The following is a 12,291-nucleotide window of genomic DNA, read 5'->3' as shown; positions in this document are numbered from 1 at the left end:
TGCAATGCGATGCTGCGGCTAGTAAAGCGACCAAAATCGCTGGCGTGCATCCATAGATGCTTCTCGAGCAAATCCTGGGACGACATTCTCCCTTTCTACTCGGCCTTGGTGAGGCCGCAGCTGGAGTACTGCGTCCAGTTTTGGGCTCCACAATTCAAAAAGGATGTGGAGAAGCTTGAGAGAGTCCAGAGGAGAGCCACACGCATGATCAGAGGTCAGGAAAACAGATCTTACGATGACAGGCTGAGAGCCATGGGACTCTTTAGCCTGGAAAAGCACAGGCTCAGGGGTGATCTGATGGCCACCTATAAGTTTCTCAGGGGTGACCACCAGGATCTGGGGGAACGTCTGTTCACCAGAGCGCCCCAAGGGATGACGAGGTCGAACGGTCACAAACTCCTGCAAGACCGTTTCAGGCTGGACATAAGGAAGAATTTCTTTACTGTCCGAGCCCCCAAGGTCTGGAACAGTCTGCCAGCGGAGGTGGTTCAAGCACCTACATTGAACACCTTCAAGAGTAAATTGGATGCTTATCTTGCTGGGATCCTATGACCCCAGCTGACTTCCTGCCCTTTGAGCAGGGGGCTGGACTCAATGATCTCCCGAGGTCCCTTCCAGCCCTAATGTCTATGAAATCTATGAAATCTGGCTGATACTGATCTGTTATCCGATACAGCTGCCTCCAGCTGCTAAGTCCGTTGTGGCTAAAGGGGAGGGGGAAGGGGAAGGATGTGTGGGAGGAAGATCAACACCCCGATGGTGAGAGAGGGGGCAGGGGCAATGGCAGGCAATGCCCAGCTGAGGTGGTTCCACTGCTGCTTGTACCCTGGGAGGGTATGAGGGGGGGCGTGTGCCGCCAGATCAGTGTGGGGAGGACGGGCTGGAGCTGCGGCTGCATGGGGCTGTTCTTGGGCGGGGGGGCTTGAAGCAGGTCCCAGCAGTGCTGGGAGGGGCTGCAGGCACCCCAAATGCCCCACCTCCAGCCGTGCACTGGGAAGAGCCAGGGCTGCACCCGGCGGATGCACAGCAGTGGTACTGGGAATGCAGCTGCAACGAAATTTGGGGTGGCTTCAGCCCCTCCCAGTGCCACTGGTGCCTGGTCTGAGCACAGCTACCACCGAGAACAGCCTTGCTCCAGCCCACAGCTGCAGCCTGCCCTCCCCACCCCATGCAGATCTGGGGGACACTGTGGCGGGCCAATAGGGGGAGCTTCTGTATTGAGCCTCCCACCTCACTATGCCCATCCATCTTCTGGACTCCACGTGTCTCTCCAGGGGCGCCTATAGCCCTGGCAGACCCCCTTTGAGCCCCACCGCAGAGTCCAGGGGTAACATTTGATGCCACCACCCCGAGAAGGGACTGTCTAGATCCTGTGTCCTCAGGGAAACACAGGCCTAATGCTCCTACAGGTACTCAACCCAATACAAGAACTTGGGGTACCTCCCCAAGTTGGGGGCCAAAAATAGTCTCCCTTAGTCTGCAGACCCAAGGGACCTCCTATGCCTAATTAAATCCACTCCTCTAATAACTCTCCTACACCAGTCACAAAGGAGAACTTTACTGCTCCTGCCAGGATGAGGTAGAATGGGGTAAGAGGTAGAGCATCATCAAGGGATTACCACTGAGCGAAACAGTCTGGCTGAGGTAGCTGTTTGACACGCGATTGCATCACTGTGAGCTGACTAGCTCTCTAGAAACACTTACAAGTATCATGCAGAAGATGGTAGAGATCTGGCTTGGAGATTTCCAGAGAGAGAGCATTTCAGATGGATCAGACTCTCTCCCTGTGTCCTGAGGCATGTGTCAATACTGGAAAAATGGCTTCTCCTCCTCTTCTTTCTGGACCAGGCCCTTATATTGCCTTTCTGACCTCAGCAGCCCAGTCCAATAGAAGCCAGCAGTGTTGGCAACTAGCCAACCAATTCAAAGAGCATCACTGGTTAACTGGGCAGATGAGCAGGGGCTTTTCCTTCCCCCTACTCAAGTGACCAGAGGGTCCACACCTTAGGCACCAGGCTTATGTCCCATAGGCAGGGAGGAAAATCCCACCTCCCTTAGGAATTCGACCCAGTGTCCCCAGCTGACGGGGACAGATTCCTGGGCAGAGACACAGATGGTGGCATTTCTGCCACACTCTGGGCAGGAAAGACTGGTGGGGTCAAATAACCCAGCAAGGTGTGTGTCCAGTCTCCTCTTGAAGATCTCCAGGGCAGGTGACTGCACCACGCCGCTGGGAGACCAGATAATGTCCTCTAAGACCTGGACTCCTGAGCGCCCTGTTGCCCCACAGCTCCAACCTTGCTATCTTACAGGCAAGACTCCTCTTGTTCCTTTGTTTTCTACAGCAATACTCCACATTTCCAGGCAATAACCCCCGCATGGCCATGAGGACCCATGGCCTCATATCTCAGTCCACAGACCCAGCTGGGGAGGAATTGCTGAAATATCTGTTGTCCATCTTGGATGCGAGAGGTGGGATCACAGGAAGATTTGGGGTGGTGTAAAATTCCTGTTCCAGTGAGTGAAGCCCATCAGGGGATGAGTGTCGGGACACAGGTCAGAAAAAGCCGAGGGGGGGATGCTGCTTCGTCAGCCCTAATCTGCGGTGAGACCAGGCCAAGCTGGGTGCTGTGGGGATGAGGCCTATGGGCGGGCCTGGCTGGAGTTGTCCCAGGCGTGTGTGTGCAGTTGTGAGATAACGACGGTGGGACACAAGCACCCAGACACGCAGAGGGGCAAGTCTGGGCTGCGGGGAAGGGAGGGCTGAGAACTGAGGCCCCAGACACCAGGTCACAGAGAAGTCACGGCTCCACGGTGACACCAACTCCCCTGGTAGGCTGCAATGTGATGCCAACATCTCCTCTCCCAGAAAGGACCATGGCCCCCTCCTCTGGGCCAGGCCAGTGGGGCAGGATTGGTGCTGCTGAGGGACCTTTCCTCTGGGCCCCCCTGAGTCGTGGGGGTTTCAATTCTCCCCCGGCTGCTGCAGGGACCTGAGTGCAGATGCTGCAGCCCAGACTCCCCCTTGCCCCAGCTCCAGGCAGCCCCAGGGGTTCGGCCATTGGGGACCGCAGGGCTGGCCCGTGTCTGCGCTGGGTCCTGCTGTGGTGTCTCTGCTGTGTGAATCCTCACCTCTCTGCTCTTGATTGCAGGATTGGAAGAGTCTGAGGACACGCAGGTGAGAGATCCTGACCCTATATCGGTGACTGCAAGCCCCTTCCGTGGAGAGGTGTGCTGCCTGCAACCACTTCTCCCACCACCGCGGTGCCCCACACATGGGCTTTGATCCTGTGATGAGACAGAGTCACCGCATCTCTGCTGCCTTCTCCCCTCAGCACCCCTTTTCCCAGAGTCCTTCCCAGGACTGTGGGACTGGCACAGACTTAGCCAAGAGGGTCCCTGCGTGATGGCCATGACTGCTCACACCTGAGCCCCCCACAGCTGGCTGTGGGTCTGCAGAGGTGCCCCTGCCTGTTTCCCTACACTAGTGTGGGCATCCTGTGCGTGAGTGCCACGAGGGGCAGGGGCACTGGCTGCGTTTGGCATGCTCATCTGGGTGCGAGGTAAGGGGAGGTGCTGGGACGGAGGCAGAGACACGGGCATCACAGGGATCAGAGCAGCATTCAGGGAAGGTCTGGGTCTAACTAGTGGCACTTCAGCAAAAAGGTGGTGGCCACCACTGCCCTGCATGATGTCCTCCAGCATGTGCCACAGCTGTTCTACATTAAGAAGCCTGTCCCTGCCCTGAGATAACCACGGGGGCGAAGGGAGCCTGAGAAGGGGCATCCTGAGACCAGATCCATCCCTGCTGTGTGATCAGGGCTATCCCTTCCCCAAGCCGTCCATCGCTGCCATCTTAACTCCTGGCAATGTGATCTGTTTTAATGGCTCTGCAGAGCCCTTTTCAATATGTGTACACCCACGACATCTGGTTCCCACCCACAGCCCAGAGCAGGGCCCTTGTCCCAGGCGGGGTAGCTCGGGGCGCAGATGCTCGTACCTGCCGGCTCCTGCTGTGGGGTGCGCCTTGCTGCTGTGTGGCACTGCCCAGGCGGGTGCCTCTGGAGAGCCCCTTCCCTTGGCACCATCCCGCCTGCTGCCCTGGCACCAGCATCACAGCCCTGGGCATACTCAGGCTGCGCTTGTGCTTTTCTCTGCTTCCCAGGCCACACTGCCATGAAAAGGGAGGTTTCCTTCTTCTTCAGCCCCTCAGCCAGCCCCTCTCTGCCCGGCTGTATCGCTCTGCTCATCACTCTCCAGGTTCACCGTCTGGTGGCAGGTAGGACCCCTGCTTCCTCGTGGCGTTTGCTGCATGCTGTCATGCAGAGATCCATTGCCCAGGGGTCCCGACAGGGTCAGAGATGTGACCCATCGCCCTGCCCCCAGCCATCCGCACTGGACCCGGCACGGCCCAGGGTGGGCAAGGAGCTTCCTTCTGCACAGCCTCCCTGCAGGTCTGTGCCAGCCCCGCTCCTGCTCCTGTCATCTCGGCTTCACCCTCCTCCCCAGAGCCAGCCCAGCCCCGGCCTCTTCCCTCCCCTTCCTACCCAATTCCCTCTGCTGGTTAGAGGTCTTCTCCATGGCATCTCCTACCACTGGGCGCTTCCCCTTGTCCCTAGTCATGCCTCCAGTTCAGTCTGCGATGAGCCTCTTGCAGCCCCTGAGTTCACGTCTCAGGTCTGTCTCTCCCTTGGCTACAGGGTGTGAGCCACAGTCGTCTGATGTCAGGCAGAAGGCAGGGCAGGGGGCTCCTTGGATCAGTGGGTCACAGCCTGTTTAGACTCACAGCTCACAAGGCTAGACACAAGGCTCACCTTGGAAAATGCCAGCACTTAGCATTCACTCATTGTCCATGCCTGCTACCGGGCAGGACGGTCTGGGTGAGGGAGATCCCCTGCCCTCCATGAATGCTGACCTCATGAAGGAATATCTTGAGAAGCTGGATACCTTCAAGTCAACCGACCGTGACAATCTGCACCCCAGGGTACTCAAGGAGCTGGCGAGCGTCATAGCCCAGCCCTGGCACGGATTTCAAAAACTCCTGGTGCTCTGATGTAGTGTTCAAAGACTGCAAGAAGGCCAATGTGGTGCCTATTTTCAAGAAAGGGAGGAATGTGGATCCGGCTAACTATAGGCCCATTAGCCTGACTTCTATCCTGGGGAAGATCTAAGAAAAGTTTATTAAAGAGGCCATCCTTAATGGACTGGCTGACGCCAACATCCTAAGGGATGGCCAGCACGGGTTTGTTGCGGGTAAGTCTTGTTTGACCAATCTCATTTCCTTCTATGACCAGGTGACCTATCACCTGGACAAGGTAGATGAGATTGATGTCATATATCTTGACTTCAAAAAAGCCTTTGATCTGGTATCCCATGATCACCTCTTGGCAAAACTGGCATTCTTCATTAATGATGTGGACATTGGAGTCAGGAGTGGACTGGCCAAGTTCGCCGATGACACCAAACTTTGGGGCAAAGCATCCACGCCAGAAGATAGGCGGGTGATCCAGGCTGACCTGGACAAGCTCAGCAAATGGGCAGACGAGAACCTCATGGTGTTTAACACCGAAAAATGCAAGGTTCTCCACCTTGGGAGGAAAAACCTGCAGCATCCTTATAGGCTCGGCAGTGCTACGTTGGTTAGCACTACTGAAGAAAGAGACTTGGGGGTCATCACTGACCACAAGATGAACATGAGCCTCAATGCGATGCTGCGGCTAGTAAAGCGACCAAAACACTGGCTTGCATCCATAGATGCTTCTCGAGCAAATCCTGGGATGACATTCTCCCCTTGTACTCGGCCGTGGTGAGGCCGCAGCTGGAGAACTGCGTCCAGTTTTGGGCTCCACAATTCAAAAAGGATGTGGAGAAGCTTGAGAGAGTCCAGAGGAGAGCCACGCGCATGATCAGAGGTCAGGAAAACAGATCTTATGATGACAGGCTGAGAGCCATGGGACTCTTTAGCCTGGAAAAGCGTAGGTTCAGGGGGGATCTGGTGGCCACCTATAAGTTTCTCAGGGGTGACCACCAGGATCTGGGGGAACGTCTGTTCACCAGAGCGCCCCAAGGGATGACGAGGTCGAACGGTCACAAACTCCTGCAAGACCGTTTCAGGCTGGACATAAGGAAGAATTTCTTTCCTGTCCGAGCCCCCAAGGTCTGGAGCAGTCTGCCAGCGGAGGTGGTTCAAGCACCTACATTGAACACCTTCAAGAGTAAATTGGATGCTTATCTTGCTGGGATCCTATGACCCCAGATGACTTCGTGCCCTTTGGGCAGGCGGCTGGACTCGATGATCTCCCGAGGTCCCTTCCAGCCCTGATGTCTATGCAATCTATGAAATTTCTTCCCTATGGAAAAATAATGGAGCTATTCCTGTGGTGCAAAGAAGCTACTGTTCAGGAGCATATATGTGAGGTAGTTGGTCTCTACATACATTTTTAAACATGTGCCAGCTACAGCGCCGGGTGTTTTTAATTAGCAGTCCACACTAATGAAAAGCGCGTAGCGCCAAGAAAATGCTGGCAATGCACTATGAACTAAAGCACATCAAATGTATTTTAGTTTAAACTGCACCGCCCACCATTTTCTCAGTGCTGATGCGTGCTGCACCGCTTGCACAACTGCACCCGATACAGCTCCAGGTAGATGAATTATGTGCTCCAGCAGACTCAATTAACCAAGTCTGCCCCAACGTGCTGGGTTTCCAACATGGTGGAGCAGACTCATGGTCTGTGTATAAATGCCCTAGAGTGCCACCTTGCCCTCCCTTTTGTCTGTCTTTTCTGCTAACCATTTGTCTCTCCTGGATTTACAAGGGCGCCTTTCCCTGGCCTCTGACTCAGGAAATTGAATCCATGGCTGGGATGCATAGTGAAATGTGGCCAGCCGGCAGGGCCTGGGACTCTCCCCTAAAGCCTGTGGGCTGAGGTGCGGCTGGAAGACCCAGGCCTGGGCCTCCCCCAACATATACCTGGCCCGTCCTGTCGATGCATGTGCAGGGCCCTGTCCCCTCTCCTTTGTCCCTGCTGGACCCAGGGCCAGAGAGCTGACCCACTGCAGAGGGAGGCTGAGCTGTCCTCTGTGGCAGAAAGCCACCTTGGTTTCTCCCCAAAATCTCTGCCCTGTGACAATGTGATCAGATGGGCCAGCACAGAGGATTCACACCTGAGGCTGTCTCTTTAGCTAACCTGAGCTGGCTGCATTCCAGAGGGGAAACTTCACCGGCCTCTGGAAGATGCTTGTGAGTCAGCTACTCGAGCTCTGATTCGATATCTAGCTGGCAGTAACACAGATGCGTGATCAAAAGGCTACCTCAGCCCCACTGTTTGCTCTTAAGAATTTCTAAGATATTCCTCAATCCTGTCCCCTAGTTTCCCCTACCCCTTGCAATCAATAAAGTTCTCCTTTTTGACTGGTGTGGGAGACTTATTGAGGGGTGGGTCTAAATTACTCCTAAGAGACCCCTTAGGTCTGCGGACTAAGGGAGACTTTACTTTTTCCCCCCTGACTTGGGGAAGTGCCCCAAGTGCCTGTACCGGGTCGAGTACCCATTGGACTATTAGGCCTGTGTTTCCCTGAGGACACAGGGCCGAGACAGTCCCTTCTCGGGGTGGTGGGGGCGACGTTACCCCCAGACTAGCAAGTGTGCTCCAGGAGAGGGGTCAGCTGAGCATAAGGCGCCCCTAGGGAGGCATTTGGAGCCTGGAAGGTGGTCGGGCGCAGGGAGGTGGGCAGTTCAATGCAGGAGCACCTGTTACTGGACCACCACATCCTCTGCCTGCTCCGGCCAGGCTGCTCTGCGTGCATGTTTGGCTATGTTCTCCTTTATCTTATGCTGCTGTTGAAGCTGCATTGACAGAGTTCATAGCTTCTGTCCAGTTTCATTTCCCTCTGTTCTTGCACTCTTCCCCAGCCCAGTTCAGAGTGATTGCACCGGACCGGCCAGTTGTTGCCTCTGTGGGAGAAGTCGCGGTCCTTCCTTGCCGCCTCTCCCCTGCAATGAGCACGGAGAGCATGGAGGTGCGGTGCGTCCAGTCCCGCTTCTCTCCATACATGCACCTGTACTCTGACAGGCAGGATCAGCCTGGAGAGCAGATGCCGGAGTATGTCGGGAGGACTCAGCTCTTGAAGGACAACATCACCTCTGGGAGCGTCTCCCTGAGAATACACGGGGTGCGCCCCTCCTACCACGGGCAGTACACCTGCTTCTTCCAGGCTGAGGTCTCCTCTGAAGAGGCTCTGCTGGAGCTGCAGGTCACAGGTGGGTTACTCCTGCTAAAGTTTGGGCCTGCCCGTAGTGCACTGACTGGGGCTGGAGGGCTTAATGGAAGCAGATGCTAGTTCACTCGCCAGTCCCCAGAATCCCAACTCCACCTCCAGTTCCTGCAGTGGGCACTCCCTGGGAGAGGAGAGGGATTTATTTCCTCAGAGCAGCCCAGGACGGTTTTCCATTTACATTCTTACCTCAGGATAGCCTGTGGATTTTGGGGGCTGGAGCACACCAGGGGAGGACCATGAGGCTGGAGCAGAAGGTTTCAGTGTGACAGACTTTTTAACACTTCATTTGATGAACATGTCATATGTACTGGTGGTGGGAGAGGGATGCTATGGATATGGTCCAGGAACAATGCGAGAGGCAAGGATTGTTTTGGCTGATATCTTTCCAGATTATATTGATCTTTATGCAGTTTTGATTAAATTGGATATATTTTGATATTTGTACATATGTTGGATATATTGATTTTGATTTGATTTTTCATATATTGATTTTGAGGCGAGAGGCAAACCCTGTGCCTTGCATAACGATGCCCCACTCTTAGAGAAAGTGAGCTGTGGGGAGGGGGGGAACTTTTCATGCATATGGATGCAGACACAAGAGTCCTAAACCCAGTGTGGCAGGAAGCCACCTTGGTTTCTCCCCAAAATCTCTGTGCTGTGACAATGTGATTAGGATGGGCCCAGCAGAGGAGACACACTCTTATCCTATCTCTTTAGGTAACCTGAGCTGACTACAGTCCTGAGGGAGGGGGGAAACCTGCTCCCTCTGCCCACCTGACTGGTATCAGGTACCTGGGTGAGGGGCTTCTACCTGGTGGGCTGCAGTCTGCCCAGCATCTAGTGATGTATTTCAAATTGGTTGGCCAACAGCCAAGCGGAGCTGGCCCACACTGGACCAGTGAATGAGGTCACAGGCGCTATATAAATTAAGACTGCCCAGGAGGAGGGGCAGCAGCCATGCGAGGGACTCAGAGGAACTTTACCAACTGAAGCTGGCTCTCTCCCCCAAAACTCACGAGCTAGAAATGGCCTGCCTCCAGAGGGAATCTTCACCTGCCTTTGGAAGATGCTTGTGAGTAAGCTACTCGAGATCTGATTAGATATTTAGCTGGCAGTAACTCAGATGCGTGACCAAAAGGCTACCTTAGCCAGACTGTTTGCTCTTTAGGATTTCTAGGATATTGCTCAATCTTGTACCCTATTTTCACCCTACCCCTGTAACCAATAAAGTTCTCCTTTTTGACTGGTGTGGGAGACTTCTTGAGGGGTGGGTCTAAATTATGCCTAAGAGACCCCTGAGGTCTGAGTACTAATGGAGACTTCCATTTTTGCCCCTGACTTGGGGAAGTGTCCCAAGTGCCTGTACTGGGTCAAGGACTTTAGGCCTGTGTTTCCCCGAGGACACAGGGTCAAGAGAGTCCCTTCTTGGGGCGGTGGTGGCTACGTTAGCCCCAGGTTAGCGAGTGTGCTCCGGGAAGGGGGTCGGCTGGATATAAGGCGCCCCTAGGGAGGCATTCGGAGCCTGGAAGGTGGTCAGGCGCAGGGAGGTGGGCGGCTCAACGCAGGAGCGCCCCCTACTGGCCCGCCACATCCACAACCTGACCTTGTAAGATATTGGGGTGCCAGGGACAGATGGTACGGGAGCCAAGATATACGCTGTCCTTGCTGTGGCAGTACTGACATAGCCCCTTTCCCACTGTCAGACTTGAGGCACACGTGCCAAGCAAAATGCTATAACGTGCCGCATGCTGGCCCCCATGCTGGGATTGCTAAGCTCTGATCCAGTTTGTAAAGGCTATCAGCTAGCCCCTCTTCCACAGACCTGGGGTGCACCTGGGGTGATAACAAATGCCTTCAGGTCAGGGGCATCACAGCTGGCAGAGGTCCCATAAGGTGAGGACAGTTATGCAGGGGTTGACAGGGAGAAATGAAGGGGACAGCCCTGTGATAGGCTGGTTCCTGCCCAAAGGCTCGAGGTCTGGGCTCACTTCCCTTGTCTGGGTGCTGGACCCAGCTCTCTGTAACGCCTGGGAAGGCTGATGGATCCTGTTAGTGTCACGATGGCTCCAAGGGACTCTGGTGTTTCAGCAGCTCCCTCTGCCACAGGCCAGATGAGAACCTGTGATCATCCTCTGCCCTTGTCAGTCTTAAGCATTGCCCTCCAAAATGAACTGACATTTTTAAAATCTTGCACCATGGTGAAGGCACACTGCAGAGCTGTTTCCTATGTGTTTGTGAGTCGGGGGGTTTCTCATCTCTGCCCCCCTGCCTGTGAACGCCCTGTCTCATCAGCTGTCCTCCTCCCTGCTTCTATTGCTCCCTTGCCCTCACCCCTCCTTTCTCTCCACTCAGGTTAATTCTTCCATTTACTTTCCCTTTGGCCCCTTGGCCCCTCAGCCCCTCCTCTCTTTTCTTAGAAGCTGACTTGCAGGAAATGAGCTGTTGCGCTCAGGGAGGCACCACCCAGGATGGGCCCAGCCTGCACGGAGCAGGAAGAAGAATCAGCAGAAGCCGGGGCCGTGCAGCCTCAGACCCTCCAGGACAGGACATGGATGAAGAGGCCGCCTGCGCCATCTGCCTGGACCTCCTGCAGGAGCCGGTGACCATTGGGTATGGACACAACTTCTGCCGAGCCTGCATCACCCGATACTGTGAGGACCGTGTCCGTGGCTCAGGGGACACCGTTTCCTGTCCCAGCTGCAGAGCAGAGTTCCAGGTTGGGAGCTCCCGGCTCAACACGCAGCTCAAAACCCTGGTGGAGAAGATTAAAGAGCAGAGTCTGAAGCCAGGAAAGGAGAAGATGGAGAATCAGTGTGTGGAGCACGAGGAGAAACTCAAGCTCTTCTGTGAGGAGGACGGGGAAGCAATCTGTGTGATCTGCAGGGAGTCCCAGGCTCACCGCGGTCACACAGTGCTCCCCATCCAGGAGGCTGCCAAGGATTACCAGGTAGGTGACACCACTGGCCCGAGAGAGCCCATTGCACAGACACACACTTACCTGGCAGGGTCCAAGCATGCAGTTTTCCTTAAGTGTCCCTGGGGATGTCTGTTCTCCTGCCATAGCTTAGTTAGTACCTGTCGGGGTGTTGGGGCTTAAAGCCCACTTTATGGAAATGGGAGGCTACTCCCTAACTTGCTTCTGCACCCATATGGCCGAGGGCAGGCAAAACTTGGGGGCATCCAAAGCCCAAGCCTCCCGGCTTGCGCCTGCACATAGGCTGCCTGTCAGAAGACTTCGGAAATACCTGAGGCCCCTGGTGGGGGTGGAGGATGTTTGCCCATTGTAGGGCCACATATGGCTTTAAACAAACAAACAGAACAAAACTCACTGGCAGGAGAGATACCATGACTGGTTTCGGCTCGGGTGGTTGTACTTACCAGGAAGGGCAATCCCCCTCTCCTCGGTCTTGAATGACTTATAGCAGTTGAGCTGAAGGTCTACTGCTGGCACTGCAGGCAAGCTGACCCCTGAGAGAGTCTGCAAATGCCTCCCGATCCAGGAACTTGGCTAGAAAACTTATGTTCATAGGGTACAGCTCTTGGGCTTCCCTTTAGCTTGCTCCTTCAGCCTTTTGGTGGAGTGAAATTAGTGGGCATCTGGACTCCGAGGCCTCTGGGTTTGTGGCTTGCACAGAGGATGCCTGCCATGTACCGGGCAGTACCTGAAGTCCCAAGCTGAAGTGTCTGCAAGGGAGGGTACTTGCCGGTGGTCGTGCAGCACAGACTGGAGTGATTGAGCTCTGCTTCGCTGACAGAATTGAGAACTGATTTGGCCCAAGAGATAAAATTAGTTAACAGTGGTGAGCCAGTATGGGTAGCTCCTGTGCTGAGCCTCCCACCTCACTGCACCTGGCCGAAAACCATGCTCTGAGTGTCTCCCCTGTGGCACCGAAGTCCAGTCAACCCCCTTCCTGGAGCCCAGTCACAAGCCTGGGGTAACCGCTGCTACCACCCAGACTCAGGTCTTTGTTAGGGCTCTGTGCCACACAGGGCACACAGACCCTGCAGACC

General features: G+C 55.0%; 1 protein-coding gene across 1 annotated transcript; it reads left to right on the top strand.

Annotated features, from left to right (window-relative positions):
* Nucleotides 1-2,378: 2,378 nt before the first annotated feature.
* On the top strand, nucleotides 2,379-11,227 carry LOC149851662 (uncharacterized; the record flags this gene model as incomplete). The annotated part of the gene is made up of 6 exons (XM_090030523.1): nucleotides 2,379-2,472; nucleotides 3,153-3,178; nucleotides 3,749-3,986; nucleotides 4,112-4,279; nucleotides 7,916-8,263; nucleotides 10,698-11,227. Coding segments are annotated over exons 1-6 (1,404 nt in total), but the record flags the coding sequence as incomplete, so codon positions are not given.
* Nucleotides 11,228-12,291: the final 1,064 nt, after the last annotated feature.

The sequence above is a fragment of the Crocodylus siamensis genome, unplaced genomic scaffold (genome assembly GCF_052110815.1).
Source record: "Crocodylus siamensis isolate JL-2025a unplaced genomic scaffold, ASM5211081v1 HiC_scaffold_565, whole genome shotgun sequence".
Taxonomy (NCBI): Eukaryota; Metazoa; Chordata; order Crocodylia; family Crocodylidae; genus Crocodylus; species Crocodylus siamensis.
Note: the sequence above shows the minus strand (reverse complement) of the source record. Positions and strands in the feature narration are given on the sequence as shown.